This window comes from Protopterus annectens, chromosome 1.part2, assembly GCF_019279795.1.
Source record: "Protopterus annectens isolate FY-2018-M chromosome 1.part2, PAN1.0, whole genome shotgun sequence".
Classification (NCBI taxonomy): domain Eukaryota; kingdom Metazoa; phylum Chordata; order Ceratodontiformes; family Protopteridae; genus Protopterus; species Protopterus annectens.
In genome coordinates, this window is record NC_056727.1 from 505,764,278 (window position 1) to 505,783,430 (window position 19,153).

Genomic DNA, 19,153 nt, shown 5'->3' on the forward strand with positions numbered 1-19,153 from the left:
TAGAGCCAAGGCAGGTTTTGCCAGAGCCATTCTTAATTGCTTTTTGGAAAATGCTTCTGTTCCTCTCCCCAAATCTTAATAATAGGAGCTTTTGCACTCTCTGTTGTGTTATGGATAAAGGTGCATATGAATAGAAGGACATAGTATTGTTGTGTAAAATCTTACCATATTTTTAGATGTCCTTCTCTTCTGTATGCTGCTGTATAGCTTTCCACACTGCCTGCCCCCTGACACTTGCCTGACTCCTGAGTACGAACTCTGTAGTCACTGATTCTGGCGGCAAAAGTTTTGAGGTTGGTGCGTGCTGACATCTGTTTTGTACCCGATGTCGATTTATAGGTTCATAGGTTCATACTAGGCTATCTGCCCTAGGGCATTTATAAGCCTAGCCAGAATGTGTTTGGCTTTCGCCACCCATTTTAAATTTATTTTGCTATGCCCTTTTTCGAGGTTAGTATACTGTGCCTCTGTCTAACTGTGACACAGAAGTGATACCCAGGGTAAACCTATGATCTCCCATCCACTCATCAAGATTCCTCTTGAAGAGAGTCAATGAAGGACTCTGCCTAACCTGGACTGGGATTTTATTCCAGAGTGAAGGGAGCCTCTGGGTTATGAATCTGTCCCTCCAGCATGTCCTATTTATTTCAGTGCTGAGGTTCAAGTCTCTTGAGCGTAGCTCGATGGGATTTGGATTTTCTGAGGTGCAGCATGTCCATTAATTCTGGGTTGGACGTGGCTTTATACATCAGGCACAGATCGCCTCTGAACAGGCGGTATGCCACTGAGTAGAGCTGGAGTTTCTTTAACCGGGCAGCATATGGCATCTGTTTGAGCCCTTTGATCCTCTTGGTGAGGTACTTTTGGGGTCTTTCCAGTTGCTGCAGGTGTCTGGTATGGTACATCCCAAATGGGGCATTGTACTCAATTATGGGCCTGATGAGGGATGAGTAAAGAGGCACGATGACCTCCCCTGATCTAGATGTGAATCCCTTCATGATTAGGTGGGCTATATAAAATGTTTTTCTAACTACTTTGGCCACGTGGTTGTCAAATGAGAGACTGCTATCAACTTGGGTCCCCAGGTCCCGAATTACTTCTTCTGTACTTAATGGATTACCACCTATGTGGTAATTTGTGGGCACTTTGTTTTTGCCAAGGGGATGACTATACACTTTTTGGCATTTAGCTTGAGGCCATGGCTCTGGCACCAGTTGTCTGTTTCTATGAGGCCCTTTTGGAGGATACTTGTGACGGCTGGAGAGTCGATTATGGCACCCAGTTTGCAGTCATCTGCGAACTTGGTCAGCCACAGTCCTTCCATGTTGGCCTGTACCTCCGAGAAATATATACCGAACAAGAGAGGTCCCAGGACTGAGCCTTGTGGGATACCACTTGTAACTGGTTTGGAGTCTGACATGGCTCCAGCAATTCTAACCATGTGGGTTCTGTCCTTGAGCCAGTTAGCAATCCATCTAGTGACATAGGGGTTTATATTTAAGCTGATGAGCTTATCTATAATGCCCGAGTGGGGTATTGTATCGAAGGCTTTTGCGAGGTCTAGGTAGGCTGTGTGGACCACCTTCCCCTCGTCAATGGCCTTGGTGACTGTTTCAAAGAAATCAACCAGGTTTAAGAGGCAGGATCTGCCCTTAACAAAGCCGAACTTTGTAGGATCCAGTGTTTGTAGGTCCCCAATATCTTTATTTATGAGGTCCATGATGATCCTTTCCATAGCTTTGCAGACTAAGCTAGTCAGGCTTATGGGGCAATAGTTTCCAGGATCCGCTGAGGCATCACCTTTATGGAGAGGGACCACTGTTGCTGTATGCCACTCTTTGGGCACATATCCTGTAGTAAGGCTGAGATTGAACAGTAGTTTTATGTTTGGGCTTAGCTCTTCTTGGAGTTCATGTAGGACGCAGCCCGGGACACCGTCTGGTCCCATTGATGTTGTGTTTTTTGCTTTGGAGAGGGCGGCTCTTACCTGAGCATGTGAGATGTCAGGGGGGCAGCACTCTGCTGGGATAGATATTTGCCCTTTTGGTGGGGAGGGAGGGGAGAAGTTTGCGCTGAACCTGTCAACTAGGATGTTGGCAATGTCTGTGGGTTCGGTGTATTTTTTGTCATTTTGGACTAATTCTGAGCATATCTGGGAATTACCACCCAGGTTCCTAACATAACTAAAGAAAGCCTTGTGATTATCCTTAGTGTCCTGTGCAATTTTTCTCTCAAAGCTGGCCTTAGACAATTTTATGTGTGCCCGTAGTTTTTTGCTAATACTGATCAGTGATGCCTTCCCTTTTTGGGATTTTGCTCTATCATTTAGTAGCTTCCTCCTTCTATTCTATGGTTTGTTTATGGCTGGGGTCCACCAGACAGGACGTCTGCCTTTGGAGGATTGGGTCTTGGTTTTATTTGGGATTGCATGATCCATGCATTCCTGAAGGTGTTCATAGAATGCGTTTATAAAGGATTCTGCGGTCTGGGCGTATTTTCCACAGGCCGGGGCTTTGAAGGATTCCACCTCAGTTTTGAGGAGTGTGAAATTTGCTTTAGAGAAGTTTTTCACTGTGTTTTTCTGGGCAGGGGGTGGGGTCGGGATGTGAATATCCAGTGAGATTAATTTATGGTCTGATCTTACCAGTGAGGGATACACTTCTGGTCTGGAGCATAGAGTCCCCATGGTGGTGATGATCAGGTCCAGTATGTTTTCCCCTCTTGTGGGAGTGGTAACAAGTTGTTCCATAGCATTTGAGTTTATAAATTCTAGGAACCTTTGGGCTAGGGTGTTGGAGCTAGAGTAATGCTCCCAGTCTATGTTTGGGTAGTTGAAGTTGCCCAATATAATGGTGTTTGGAGAGACCTTCATATTTTCCAGTGTTCTCAGGAAGGCCGAGTGAGGTTCCTGGGTTTGGGAGGGTGGTCTGTAGCAGGCTATAAACTGGAAGGCAGTTTTACCCACTGTTAGTTGCACATGGATAGTCTCTGATGCTTCGTGCTTTGCCACCAACCTGGAGGTGTGGGTATCTTTGATGAATATCGATACTCCCCTCCTTTTGTGGTTCGGTCCAAGTTTTGGGGCGAAAAGCATGGTATGAGGTATAACCTGGTAGTGCTGGGGTGCTCTCGGGAGCCCTGAACCAGGTTTCTGTTACTGCACAGATATCGATGTTCTCCATGCTAAGGAGAGTTTCGAAAAGTGCATCTTAAGGTTTAGACTTCTGGCGTTGAGTAGCATTACTCTTAGTTTCTTATCCCTTGTGATACCTATGGAGGTGGGTTTGTCTTTTGAGCCTTGCCTAAAAAAGGCACTATGGGGGTAGCAAGAGCCTTTGCCAATATCTGAAAGCCCAGGGGTGACAGGTGCAAGCCGTCCCTAGCGAAGCATTGTGGCTTGTCGAGCATATCATCCCAAGCTGACAGGCATTGGATCCCCTTTGAATGACACCAGTACTTAAGCCAATTATTGAAATTGATCATCTTGTCTTCATATTGTGGCATCATTCTTGGTGAGGGTAAGATGCTACTCAAGGTCAGGGTCATACCGGCCTGGGCTACATGCTCAGAGAGCTCCTTTATGTCTCTTTTCATGTAGTCCAGGGAGGTACGTCTCAGGTCATTCACACCAGCATGGACAATGACTGAGTCATATTTGTACTTGCCTTGGAGTGACCTGAGTGCTTGTGTTATGTGGCGGATCCTAGCGCCCGACAGGCTGCTCACCGTGTCCCTCTCCTTGTTCAGCCTGGTGAGCGGGACGTCAGTGTGCCTGACGATAGAGTCACCTATTACAAGTGTATCAGGTGTGTTCTTTAGTCTTAAGGGCTGTGACTGTTCGGCACACTGGCTTTGTGAGATATGTGTTGCACGTGTTTTGTTTTGGGGTAGCGGCTGCTTGGGTGTCTGCTTTGGATGTCTCTACTGCTTCGGCAGATCTTTATTTAGAGCCTCCGAGTATGTTTTTGTGTGATTATGTGTTTGGTGTGCTGTCGTGGTAGGTCTATGTGAGACTGGAATTGTAGTGAGTGTGGTTTCCTTCTTCTCCTGACTGGTTATGCCAGTACTGAGTTGAGAGAGCTTAGCCTCCAGTTTGGCTATATGGTTGCATCTCTCACATGTGTTGGAATTTGTTGGGAGGAGGAGAGGGATGTCTGTGTACATGAGGCAGTTGTAACATTGCCTCAAGATTCCCAGATTCACCAGCTGGACCGGAGAGGAGATTGACAACTGACCTTTGGACATGCTAGAATAATATTGGGAATTCCTTAATAATTGAAAACCAGGGCCAGTTATGGCCGACATCTACAGAGAGAGAGACACAGGATGTCACATGCACCCTTGCAGTAGCATCTTTCTTTTCTAGAATGGCCCGATGTATGTGAGTCAACCAGAGGCAGACTCCCTTGTGTTATGGATACAGCAGCACTTAGATGAGAAGGACATCTAAAGTTATGGTCAGATTTTACATAATGCTTTCTCTTATGTGCTTGCTTAAACAAAACAATTCTTATTAGATTAAGCCACATGTCTTAATCCAGATGCTTACCTATGCAAAAGTAGGAATAAACTTATCAACTCTTCGTATATTATAATCTGTGCACTTTTACACCCCATTCCACACCACAACAGCTCAAGATTATAGCATATTAACTTAAGCATGCTTTTCTCCAGCCTTTCTTCACTTTCTACAATGTAATGCCAACATTTCTTAAAAGTAAAAAATTAGAAAAAGACACATACATACATACATTATTATCTTTATCACATACAACAACTGAAAATGCTCCACTATATAACATGCAATATATATGAAGTACCCCTTACAAAAACTGTTAAGAACCAAAAAGTGTTTTACATGCATTTACTTTTTTCTTTTTCTTTCCTTTCTTTTTGTGTACTTCCAAATATTAAGGACATGAAGTCGGGTATATACTTTTCAGTCCCCCATCATTTTAACAAAGTCAGTGAAAGTCCAGTCTTTCCCTTGCAAAGCCATATTTCATAGCAATTGATACTTTATAATTTCACATTTTCTCACAAATTTACTCACTAATTTCAGTGTTGCTAGTCTTCTTCCTGTTCCTCTTCATCTCCCAACCCAAGACTCTGGTACAAGTCCAAAGAAATCTCATTTCTTCTAGTCAGCTCCTGCTATTTCTCTCTCTCAAGCATTTTCCTTTCGAACATTAGAAAATGTTTCACTGGCAGACCCTCTATATGAGCTTTAATTTAAGAAGAATGAGAAGTAAAGCCCCCTTCTGTTTGTTGGCTCACTTTGTGTTGGGCAAACCTTTGTATGTCCTTCTTTGTCTCTTTTGCATCAAACAAAATAACTGATCTTCCAGGAAAAATATTTTGAAGACAGAAACATCAAATTAAACCTCACACCTGCCTGTCGACATTCCCTGATTGCTTGGATAAATATGCTTTTTTTCTGCCTGGTGTACAGTGAATAGTCATTTTCCACAAACACTCTACCGCCTTCAGTTTTTAATTCTTTTCCCTTCTGCAACGGTTTTGTCAGAATCAACTCTTCTTTTATGATTGCATCTTTACTAATACAGGTCTTGTCTGCTTTCTCATGGCTGGATTTGGATCTTACACATGATGTATCCTTTAAATTAACAAATCCTGCTATAGAATACCAGTCCAGTTGCTTATTTGTGCTTTAGTCAAATTAATACTCTTTCTTCCTTTCAGTTTCTCTGGTAGAGCAGAAAATCTCAGGTTTTCCTTGTGTGCTCTGTCCTCTAACTCAATCTTAATTTTTTGAAAAGGCTCTTCTTGAACAGTCTTGTTCTCAGTGAGCCTTTTCTGCATTTCATCCTCTGATTTCTGCAGTTTTAAAAGTTCATTTGAGTAGCTGTTTAAAATTTCTTTCATTTTTTCCAGCCTTTTGTCATTTTTGTTAATATACTCCTTCACTTTTCCGTTTGCTTTAATCAGCTCTGAACACATTGAATTTATTTTTCCTCTAGATTACTGGAAGCCATGTCATGCACAAAAACTGGAGCTTGAACTGTTTTAATTCTTCCTAGTCACTGTTTCTCTTCACCTTTTCTATTGATTTTCTTTCAGGATCTTTAAGTTTCTTCTTTGCTGGCATATTGGCAGTGTACTTAGTAGCTAGGAACTGAATTTTCTAAATCTGGCAAGGTTACTAGCCCCTTAAGCTCTGAAGCTTTTGGCACCCTAATCACTGCTTTTAAGCATCTCTCCTTGAATCCCACAATGGTTAGGGTGTGTAGAAGGTTCCCTGAAGCTTTGAAAGCTGGCTGGTGGCCATACCCTTTGCAGGATGTAACCCATACAGCTTAGGCTGCTGCAACAGTGATCTATTAGAAAATATCCTATTATGGTAAATTTGATTACAGAATTATACGTTTAATCACATTTTTATTTTTTTCTCAATATGTCCTTTCCCCAGGGTTATTAGTCACATTTTTAATTTGAGCCCGACTTTTCTTAACCTGCCAACCTTCATTCCTTATTGTTCCATTTCTTCATGGTTTTGTAAATACTGTTTCTACAATGCCATTTTGCAAGTGCAGTTTACTTCACTCTCTTTTAAGGATCTCAGCTCCATGTCCTGTTTCCTTTCTCATGGTATTTCTTACATTCCCTAATGTTGGTTTAATAACTGACTGACTTCTACTTTCAGTGACTGCTTTTTAATTGCTAGCATTAATACTCTCAACAAAGCCTTACCATGGCTTGGCTGTTCTTAATTAATACTCCATTTGGGGTTGAGACAGGGTTTAAAATTTACCTTTGGAGGGAGACTGGCTAGGATTAATATGACTTACAAAGACATTGTAGTACTGTACTTACCTGTGAGTATGGGATTGGCAAGTGGCAAGATGTTTAGCTAACAAACATGCAGTACAAAGGTTGGTGCTCATCTATGAAGGGAAGTTGGCTAGGGTTAAAATGGGCTGCAAGGACAGCTAGCCTAGTACTTACCTGTGAACCTAATACAGCATCTCCTTATTTGTGACCATATGTTCACTCAGTAGTTGTCCTTAAACAATTTTTCTTTGTTTTGTCTCTATTGCTTGCTCTGTTATTCATATTTGATTTTTCGAGTAATCTGTAATAACTGAGGATTACAGTCCGTCACTAATATCAGACATTAGAGTTTCTTGCACCTTATTGTTCAGAAAGGGGGTATTGATGCAAAACCTAGTCTTTTAACTTTTTTAGGTGGATTAAAAGTAGTATATAAGCATTCTCCTTTATTTTGAACAATTGTTCCCCTAATTATTTTTGGCTTTGTTCCTGATTCTTTTTACCCCCACACTGCGTGCACGTGCACACACACACACACACACACACACACACACACACACACACACACACACACACACACACACACACACACACACACACACATACACACACAGAGCCTTATGACTTCTCTACCTGCACGCACTTGATTTGTATGTTCTGTTGGAAATTCCCAGACTAGTTTAGAGTCTTACAGCCCATACATTCCTGCCCAGGAATCCCAATTATCTCATCCACTCAGTGGTGAGAATTGACTAGTAGGGAGCAAGCCAGCTTGCTGTTCCTGTAAGGTAGCTTACCTTTCTTCCCTCTGGATGAGCACTGCTTTCTTTGTATTGGCGCGTCCAAACTCCACTTTCTGCTGCCCTTGAAAGAGACGTGCTTACCCACACTGAATTCCTTTCCACTTACTGTGTGTTTTGTATGCTGCAGTGCAGGCCTACTAGTCTTTAACACCAAGAGATGAATCACCCAGTGCTTCTGCTAGGCATCACTCTGTAGGGAAGCAGAGTTATCACCTTCCCTGTAGTATAGGTGATCCTGCAACAGCCACTCACTGTCATTCTCCCCCACCAGCCACTACAGGTGCCCAATCTGCTGTTAGAACTTGGGTCACTTGCAACTAGTCAGGGCTTTATCCCTCTGTGCCATGGAGTTGGCTACTTTGTCTCTGGTCCTTGGACTGAGAAGTTGAGAGCAGTGCTTCCCTGTTACATCTCCAACATCTGCTCTCTACTTGAGGAATATTTTTTGAAGTCTGCTTGGAGCATAAACGTACCTATACAAACAGGTACAAACAAGCATTCTAAATCATCTGGATTTCATTGTATATGCAAGTTTCTTGCAGACTTCCTTCCATTGTTCTTTTGGAATTTATCTGTTAATTTTCTCTTCCAGTCATTCTTTAATTCCTATGTTCTTTATTAATACTCCATTTGAGGTTGGCATGAAGTATTTTGTGTGCCGTACTTATTTTTCCTCATTCATTTACATTTTACGACTCCAAGTGGTTGACATGGAACTCTTTGCCAAGGGGACTTACTTTTCCTAGACCAGGGAGGAGCCAAGATAGGCTGTGCATTACACTACCAAAACATTCATTGTTTGGAACTGAAATAGGTTCCTCTGAAAGAAGTTACCATAGCAATAGATATTCGAATGATCACAGCTGCAGTAGCTATAGCCATATGCTGCTTATCCTGCATAAGATATAACAGCTGGCCAGCTTCCAAAGCTTCCATGCACCCAAACTGTTAGTCATCTCAAGCTGAACTAACTCGAACAACAGGTTTGGGCACCAAGCCCTTCAGAGCTTTCCTACTGCTGAGAAAAGCTCTCCTCTGAGGGCTTTCAAGGATTGACAGTCTGCAAACACTGTTCTCTTGCTGGGAAGAGAGGTTCCATTTGTGGGATTACTTCCACATTAGTTTTAATGCTATAAGTTTTTGTGTGAAATAACTACTTTTAAGCAAGGAAAAATTATTTTCCTTGACTGTCTTGTAATTTTTATGTATTTTTAAACAAGAGTGCATTTTTTGCTTTTGTGGTAAAAGGGTGTAAAATGTTTAAAACACCTATTTTCTGTGGAGAAACTGTATTTATTTTACTTTGTGGGCATGTGGAAAGTATTTAAAGTGCTTCTCACTGTTTTTTTGCTAATTTCCTGTTGTATTGACTATTGCTGCTAAGATTCCTCAAGAAACAAACACCTTTTTCAGCTTGCCATATAGCAAATTACTGGTCCCTTGCTCAAACCTTCTACCAGCCCAAAACAAAAAGAAAAAGCTAGTTAAGCAGCCTTTGCCCTCACAGCATTTTGGTAATTGTCACAACCACTTCAAGGTACCTCTGTTGTGACCAAAGCTATTTCCTTAGACCACTCATCTTTTTCTTCAGTTTCCTCATGGACCAAGTGTTAGCCCCATCCTCTGCAGCTGTTAGGTTCCTCCCATTTTGCAAGGGAGAGACACTCTTGGTCATGGAAAAAAAGGCAAGAATATGCCTTACCTTATCCATAATGTTCCGATCCCCAAGGAAGCTGTTGCTGGCAATACTGGTTCTGCTTGCCCTAATTTTCCTACCAAAAAGAGACTAAAAACTAAACATCTAGCTTTCATTGTGCCAATTCTCAAGACAGAAGTAAATTATTGTGTAAAGTGGTTTCTTGTAAAAAAAAAGGGGGGGGGGTTCTTCTTTTTATGAAGAGGTTCAAGCTATGAAATCTGTAGTGGAATGTGAAGGACAGATGCTGTGTTTTCTCCTTGAGTTTCTGATTCAGATTCTAAGGAAAGTATAGCATTTGAAAGTTCCTGTGAGGGATTCTCTTTCTCCAAGACTGTTTCCAGAATGAACTAATGTTTTCAGTGAGAGAACATTGAGGTTTCTCAGTCTATTCAAAAGTATTATGATTTGCTACAACTGGAATTTCCAGAAACCTCACCCATCCCCCAGTGCTGTTAGCACTGGAGGGATATGATTCTCTCAACCTGTGATTTCTCTGACAGTCTGTTGTTCCTAATAAAGTAGATAGAGTATACAAAGTTTCTCAGTCTTTCACGTTTTTATATGAATCCCAGACCTAACTCAGTGGCTATAGCTTTAGTTAATCCAGCTCCTGCTGTGCATTTTAACTTTGATCAGGATGGTGAATTTATTGATAAGCGTGGAGAAACAGTTTAGTTTCTGTAATTCTGGTTTTTAGAATTTTAAACTGTCAGACTCATGCGCTGAAGTTTATTCTGACACACTGTGAAAGTTTGAGGAATGCGTTGGCTCTAGTTGTGAGGGAAAATCTGCTTTGTATAGATCAGTTTCTTCTATTTCTCAGGTCACTACCCATTGTTTGAGTTCTGTTTATGGCTCTGTAAGATACTGCTTCCAGAGCTTTTGCCACTGGTACTGTTTTGAGCAGATTTGCCCAACTGTGTTCTCAGAACCTCCCAGAATATGTAAAAATGGAAATTTTAATTCCCTTTTGGATAGAGATTGTTTTTAGACCCTTTGCTCCAGAGGTTATCAGAAAGTGTGATGAGAGAGGTAAGCTGTTTCAGGGAATCTCTCAGATTTTTCAACCCCTCTTCTCTAAATTCTCCAAGGGATTTTTTTGCTCCCTTGTCCAGTTTTTCCAAGAAACAAAATAAACAGTCTCAACATAATGATGGTAAGCAGACATTAACAAGCAATTGAAGAGAGTTTATAAAAAAAAAAACAGATACCCCCAGAGCAAAGGACAGGCAAACAAGGCAGAATGACTCAAAATACATTCACTGTACAACCTGTTACCCTTCTTTCCTCATTTGAGTTTTCTAGTAAGCTTAGATTTAAAAGGTGTACGTCATCACATTTTTGTTCATCCATATTCCGGGATTCCCTAAGGTTTTGCTTGTATGGATTGCATTGTCAATTCCCAGCCTTACCCTTTGGGCAAGTAATGGCTTTAAGACTGTTCGCAGACTATCTAGCTCTTGTCATAGTCCACTGCAGACTACAGGGTATCTACATTTTTCCATATTTAGACAGTCCGTTTATCTTTGCAGAGTCTTTTTTTTTTCAAATTGTCAGGAATTTCTCTCACCTGGGTAAGAGATCTCATATAAAAGGCTGAGATTCCAAGAGAACATTCAAAAGTATTTTTTGATTCTGTCACACAATTGTGTTTCTGGGGTGCCTGATAGACACCTCAGTACAAAAAGCTTTTCTTCCACAGGTAAAAATAGGTGTATATTTTGATGTATTGAATGGATTTTCCATTCTGACTTCTGTCTCAGCAAGGGTATACTTCAGGATTGTGGATCTAATGGCATCCATGATTCTCATGATACTCCACAAGTAAGATACAGTGGTCTCTGAAGTCTATTTGTTCTCAGCATCAGCACCTGTTGTCTTGGCAAGTTCAAGTTATGGGATTTGTGAAAAAGGAAATTACTTGATAGAGCTGTCAAATATCTCTGAATCCAGGTATCATATTCTCCCCTCCTGTTCCAGTACAATCAGTCACTACAGACACCTTAGACTTTGCTTAGGAAGCAATGTCAAGGGGAATAAAAGTGCAGGGGCTCTGCGACAAGAAAGACATACAAAGGCACATAAACATAGAAGAGGTGCCAGCTCTTATAAAGGCTTTCAACTTTTTGAGTCATCTGTGGTCCCCAAGACCTCTTCAAGTAGTTACAGACAATACCACAGTGAAGTGGTACATAAACAAGTCATGTTAGTATGGGATGTAGCTTCACAGTCTCACTCTGCAGGCATCATACGTTCTGTTAGAGCAAAATTCTGTGGCAGAGAAGCTGAGCAGAAGCAAGACAGACCCTCACAAATGGAAACTGAATCAGGAGAGTCTTCCAAGATTTGATCAATGTGTGGAGAACTCCTTAGGCAGACATTTTTGCCTCCTTTCTAAACAATCAGCTGGCAAAACTATTTTCCAGTGCACCATGCAAAAAGGTCTGGAAGGACAGATATGTTTTCTTTTCCCTGGACAGGAATGTGTCCCTGCATGCTTCCCCACCCTTTCCACTGATATTCAGGGTACTTCTGAAAATTCAGAAGGACCCCCCAAAAATAATTGTGGTGACTCCCTTCTGGTTCAGGCAATGGTGGTTCTCCCTTCTTTTGGAATTGGCCAGGGGCAACTATCACAAACTTCCTCATAGACTTTATTTACTCACGCAAGTTCAGGGGAAACTAATACATCTTTACACCAAACAGCTACAACTGACAGCTTGGAAGGTAGGGTCTTAATAACTTTTAGACACCTATTTGTTGAGAATGTGCAGCAGGTACTAATGGAAGCAAGAAAGATTGCTACTGGAAAATCATATATATTTTTTTAGGTTGGTGTCAACAAAATACCCAGCACCCATTCTGGGATAGTGTTTATCTGGTTTTACAGTATTTATGCGAGTTACTATCCTATGGCCTGTCTTACTCCTTTATCAGGGTTCATTTGTCATCCATTTTAGCATGAGGATGTTTATCCATAGATTCCTCCCTCTTTCAATGCAGTCTCATTTGAAAATGTTTTTGAAAGGTACTTCATAAGACGCTTCCCAGAAAACCGGTAGCTCCTCTTCAGTGTCTTAGTTTTTTGTTAGAGAAACTAACACTTGTTCTATATGAGCCAGCTCATCAGACTGACTTGCGGCTGTTAATATGGAAGACTTTTTTGCTGATTGCTCCTGACCTCTGTAAGAAGAATGTCAGAGTTTTAAGCTCTTATGTTTTTGCACAAAGGCAGGGTTTATATGCGAACTAATTATTTATGTGTAAAGAGATTATGCAAGTTTACCTTAAACCAGTCTACCATCTCCCCATGTTCTACCATGAAGCCAAAAATGAGGGAGAAATGAATAGTTCATACCTCGGTTCTACTGATAAGTAAGAAGTTTACATACTTACATACACAACTGTACTTTCTCGATTCTATTAAAAATTCTGCTAGAGCTGGTATTTCATGTTATGTCTTCTCATCTCATCCATCTCTCTATTTTAGTTCTGCTGTTAATTTTCAAATAGTAGGTAATCTCTAGGATGCAAATTAAACAGCTGTTTAGCTCTTTCCCACTCTTCTACCTTTCCCACCTGGCTAATATGCTCCTAGTACTTTGATTAACCAGGGTTCTCCAGTTAGTTACAGCAGCCTTTTGCCCGTCTACCCTATCTTTAACTGCGGGTATCCCTTTTGGTAAGATTTCCTATCTTTAGTGTTGTACTTGTTTTGTTCTCAAGATGCATTCTACATATATACATATATATATATATATATATATATATATATATATATATATATATATATATATATATATGGGTCTACTTTACATGTTCAACTTTTCAGAAAGTCAACTTTCATATGGCTGAGACCATATGATTGACTTTCGGAAAGCCAACTATGTAAAATAAACACAAAAAAACAATGAAAACTTACCTTAAAACTGTTAGAAGGGGCAAGTCCCCTTGCACCCCACGTGGGGGGCTCCACCCCTCCACCCCCTGTAACTTAAATATACCAACTCTGAGATCGTATTACAGTGCAGAAGATGGACATTTTCCCATTCTGCACTGTACGGAGATAGCGGTTCCCCATGGTCGGCTTTTCGAAAGTCGATCAGATGGTCTCGGCCATATGAAAGTCGACTTTGTGAAAAGTCGATCATGTGAAGGGGACCCATGTATCTATCTATCTATCTATATATATATATATATATATATATATATATATACATATACGTATATGTATATGTGTATTATTTGATGTGCTAACATTCTCCTTAAGTGTCACTGTCCAGTAGGTCATTCTCCCTTTATCTCTAATGCACCACCCATCCAAGTTAATATATTACTTTCCATTTGGCTATATAACCTTCTGCCTGAGTAGGGTATGCACATCTCAAATGAATGGCTTTAAAAGATTCCCCACAAGTTGCCATCCCTAGTCCCCTTTGTTCCGAGGGAAGATTTAACTTATCCTATGTAACCTGTGCTATTTTCCCTTCCGACATAAACTTGTTTAATTCTGTGTTGACTGCTGACCAAATGTTCTACTCTGCTTGATAAAAGTAGGTTCAGCCTGTGTATAACACTAAGAGGACCAAGAAAACATGTTAATTTCTTGAAATTTATTCAAAATCATTGTAACTGTCAGTTATTGTTTTCTGGGGCTATGCTTTCTTAATTGTCTTCTTTTTGGTTTCTTCCTAGGTTTCTTTAGATGTCAGTGTTGTTTCTTTTTTCACCCAAATGCCCAAATAGTTAATTTTATCATGCCCCTATAGGTATGGGTTTTATTGTGCTAGGTTTTGCATAGGTACATAATTCACTGCTGTTACTTTTAGATTATTGTTACTTTATTTTGTACCCAGATAATAGGTGGGTTTGTCTCAGTTTACTTAAAAGTGTAGGGATATCCTATTCAGGTTTTCCCAAATACAGTATTATGTCATCTGTAAAAAGGGCAATTTTCTTTTGATGCCCATACTACACATCTCATTGAATTTGTGATGTTCTCATCTTCCTAGCCAAGGGTTCCAGGTACAATGCAATCTTTCTGTCCACTGTTCCTCATAGGATCCTAGCTCTGTAGCTGTTAAGAATTACACCACTAGCCAGACTTCCTGAGTAGTTAGTGGGCCTATTTCATCAATGGATACATTTCAGATTGCTGGAAAGGAGATACAGTGAACTCAGAGAGAGCGGATGGAGGTGTTGGAATAAGTTAGAGGGCCGTCAGTGAGTTGTTTGGAGAACAGGGGTTAAAAAAACAAAAGCAAAAGGTAGGGAGTAAACTGTCAGTTAAACAGACTATTCAACTATCAGCCTTTTATCCCTTTTCTTTGAACAGAGAGGGAAGTATTTGCATTTCTTGGATGTTCATGTTCACAGGCAGTTCAAGTTTTAGGTGGTTACAACCTGGAGTTCCAGACAGTCTGAAAAGTCATTTGTCTCCTTCAAATCAGACAAAAAGGGAAAGCATGCTTCTAAAATGCTGCCACTGAAACTGTTGTTAGGTGACTTATCTGGCTGTGTGCTCAAAACTTTCCTGTGGATGTTAACACTGAAATGTTGAATTCTCCCTTAGACAGTGGTAGTTTTTGGACCATCAGCTACAAAGGTCCTGAGAAGTGTAATGAGAGAGGAAATCTGATTCAGAGAATTTCCTTCCTTCTCCAAATTTGTCAAGGGGTTTGATGCTACCTGTACAGCCTTTTATAAAAAGCAAAGTAAGCAGACACAGCAAGCTGCTGATAAGCAGACTTTAAAAAGCAATGGCAGGGAAGTTCCAAGAACAATGGAGGAACCTCCCAGAATACAAGACAGTCTAACAAAGTCTAAATGACTATCCACAAGACTGCCCTCCCCCTTCCCCACTGTAGCATGCATTTAATCCTTCCAGAAAATATGAACCTGCATTTTTCTCTTTGGCAACAGATAGAGCAGATAGTTTTAGACAAATGGCTTCTGAAAGTGATTCATCATGGTTACAAATGGCAGTGTGTGTCTCTCCCTCCTTTCAAAGGGATTCCCCCTCATCTCCTCTTTTTCCTCCTGTCATTTAGCATCAGCATCTGCTGACTCAGGGAGTGATAGAAGTAGTCCCCCCTCCTCAGGTAGGAGATTTTTTTTTAGACTGTTTCTGATGCCTTTGTGATGCCAAGGAAGTAAGATTTGTGGGGAGTATTTCTGGATCATTCCTTTCTAAACCAGTTTGTGATAGTGTCCAAGTTCAATATGTTATTTCTTCACAACTTTTTACCTCTAATTCCTCATTTGAGTTTTCTTGTGTCCTTAGATTTAAAAGGTGTGTATCATCACATTCCTGTAGCTCCAGATTTCTGGCTTTCTTAACGTTTTCTGTGACTGGATCACACTTTCATTCCTCTGCATTATCCTTTGGGCTATTCTCTATTCCTACAGAAATCACAAAGTGTCTAGCTCCAGTGATAGTTTACTGCAGACTGCAAGGTATTCACATTATTTACCTTTTTTAAACCACTTGCTTATCTTTGCAGAGTCTTTTCAAAGTGTCAGGAGATCTCTCACTTGGGAGACAGATATCCTACACAGACTGGGATTCCAGGAGAACATACAAAATTCTTGTTTAACTCCTTCTCACAGGATTGTTTTCCTGGGGTGTCTTGTGGGTACCTCGGTTCAAAAAGCTTTTCTTCCACACGACAAAGTAAATTGTATCTAGATCTATTCCTGAGTTTTTACACTCAGATTATTATCCCAGCAAGGAAAATTTTTAGGATTCTAGGTTTCATGACATTTGTGATTCTCATAATTCCTCTGGTAAAACTACACATGAGAAAAATTCAGTGGTACCTAACATCTGTATGGTCACAACATCAACATCATCATCATCATACTCCAACATTCCAGATTCCAGTTTTGGGGTTTGTGAGAAGGAAGCATCTATGATGGAGAGACCAATTTCATCAGAATCCAGGTCTCCCATGTTTTCTTCCAGCTCCAGCACAGTCTGTAATAACAGCTACCTCAGACTTTGATTGGAGAGCAGTGTCTCTGGGGTAAAAGTGCAGGTTCATTGAAATAGAAAAGACAGTCAGAACAACTGAACATAAAAACGATGCTTATACTTAATAAATGCTGTCAGCACTCTCAATCATCTGTGGTCTCCATGACTTTTACAAGTGTTTACAGACAATACCGCAACGCTATGGTACATAAACATACATGAGGGACCCAGATCTTGCTCTCTGTGCAGATTAGCCATGGTAGCCTAGGTTATAGCTTTTCAGCACAGTCTCTCTCTAGGCATATTACATACCATCAGAGCAAAGTTTTATGGTAGACTGAGCAGGACCAGGAGAGACCCTCATAAATGGAGAAAAAAGGAAGTTATTACCTCTCTGCACTCCTCCCTCATTAGGCCAATAATTAAGTACAGTGCACCATTTGGTATGTACCTCTCCAAACACCTGCACCAACTGGAAAGGCCACAGGAATACTTCACAAAGAGAATCCATGGCCTCCAAAAACTGTCCTATGTGGACAAGATCAAATCACTATCACTCTACTCTGTATCATACAGATTGCTCAGAGGTGATCTGTGTCTCGCCTACAAGGCAATCTCAAACCTTATTCCACTACAGATGCTCCATATCCATAAGTCTAACTCTTCGCATAGTACCCGATCGAAAGGCTTAAGTTTAATGTGTGACATTAACAAAACCTGCTGGAGAGACAGATTTGTCTCCCAGAGGTTGCCCCGTCTCTGGAATAGACTCCCCATACACGTCAAACAAAGTACATCATTGACCCTCTTCAAGCACAACCATGATGGGTGGATGGGCAATCACAAATTTGTCCCAGGAGTTCCACCTGTGTCCCTCATTGTCAGGGGATGACAAGTGCTGATTGAGGTTTCTTTTTTTGGGGATAAACTCTTGGCTAGGCTTGTAAGGGCTCCAGAGCCATTAGCCTAGTAATCTACTATGATCCTATGAATCAGGTGTTCTGGGAATTGATCTAGCTGGGGGGAACACCTCAGATGGATCTTTTTGCCTCTGATCACAATAATGCATAGTCAAAATTCTGCTCCAGGACTTTGTACAAGAAGACCTGGAAAACAGATGATTCTTTCTTTTCCTTGAACTGGAATGTCCCTTTATGCTTTTCCATCCTTTCCACTAACACTCAAGGTAATTTTGAAGATTCAGAAGGACTCTACAAAGATAATTGTGGTGGGTACTTTCTGGGCCAGGCACAGTGGTTCTCCCTTCCACTGTAAATGGTCAAAAGGAATTAGCAGAAGCTTCCTCACAGACTGGACCTACTTGTAGAAGACTGGGTGCTTGCTATATCCCAGCTTCAAACAACTGCAACTAACTGCCTGGATGATAGAATACCTTTTAGGCACCTATCTTCTAAGGACATGCAGCAGGTATTAAAAGAGACATGAAAACTTACTACTAGAAAGCCATATGTTAGTAAATTTAAACAATTTTCTAGTTGGTGCTAAGACAAGAATCAGGACACTTCTGAGGCTAGTGTTTCTCTTGTTTTACATTATTTGTATGAGCTACTGTCCTCTAGTGCATCTTACTCCTCTGTCAAAGTTTTTTCTTGTTGGCTGTTTCAGCATGTCTCCCCATGGATCCCCCTCTTTCAATGCAATCTCATGTGAAAATGTTTTTGAAAGGGATGGTGCATACTAAGCCTTGTAAGAAATGGGTGACTTCTCCTGAATGTGATCTTAATTTTGTTTTGGAAAAATTAACTCTTACTCCATTTGTACCAGCTTGTTAGACTGGCTTGAGGTTCTTAACATAGAAAACAGTTTTGATGATTGCTCTGACTTCTGCAAGAAGAGTATCTGACTTGCATGTTCTTATGGGGGGTCATCCTTATATCATTTTCCACAAAGATAAGGTTCCCTTAAGAACTAATCCTTTATTTATGACTAAAGTGTTATCTGAGTTTACTTTAAGATAAGCTATCCATCTCCTTGTCTTATTTCTAGAACCAAAAATGAGGGGGGAAGGATACCCCATACCTTGGATGCCCACAGACAACTGTCTTGATAAAACAAAATATTTTAGGATCTTTGATCTGTTGTTCTTTTCTTGTGAAGGTAAAAAGAAACAGCAATGTGTCAAAACAGACTTTTCAAAAATAGTTGCCCATGCTATTACTTTTGGGGTTTTGGCTTCATTGGTGGGTTTTTGGAAACGGTTGGATTTTAGAAGCAGCAACTTGGCCCTCTGCACATACCTTTACAAAACACTACCGATGAGATTCCATCCCCAGATTTAGGACAGACTTTGCTGGGATCATTCTCCAGGATCTTCTGGTCTCTCATCCTTCTTGATCCCAGCCAGTGTAAGCTGTGGTAATATACCCATACTGATAAGGCTACTGAAGGAGTGATCACCTTGAAGAACATTGTAAAGTTGTGTAAGTAAATGTATTATAACAGTAGATGTTTGAATGATCACTGATGCAATAGTCCCTCCCCCCATCACACTTTTTTTTTGCTAGGGTAAAGACCTTCATGTTTCCTATTATTTACTTTGTCAAGGCTTTAACCTCCTTTCTAAGTTGGCATGAAAGCTCTTGAAGGGCTTGGTACCCAAACCACTGTTTTGCTTCAGCTCAGTTTGAGCTAACAACAGCAAGTTGAGTGTGTTGAAGATACCCATAAAGCTTTGGAAGGTGGCCATCTGTTATATCCTTAGCAAGATAAAACCCATACAACTTTGGCTATTTCAGCTGTGGTTAGTCAGACATCTACTGTTATTGTAAGTTTAATCACAAAACTGTACTTCATCTGTATTTGGGACAAGCTGAAGTTTCTTTCTAAGATGTGGAATTTAGGTATGCTGTTTGATGAATGGCTTAG

The 19,153-nt window shown here is 40.7% G+C and overlaps 1 protein-coding gene across 1 annotated transcript in view; it reads left to right on the top strand.

Annotated features, from left to right (window-relative positions):
• Window positions 1–19,153, top strand: part of NPHP1 (nephrocystin 1) — a 1,368,595-nt gene that overhangs the window by 823,128 nt on the left and 526,314 nt on the right. The window contains exons 12-13 of the mRNA XM_044057279.1: window positions 4,387–4,410; window positions 17,954–17,974. Of these exons, the coding sequence (XP_043913214.1) occupies window positions 4,387–4,410; window positions 17,954–17,974 (45 nt within the window). The remainder of the gene's footprint in view (window positions 1–4,386; window positions 4,411–17,953; window positions 17,975–19,153) is intronic.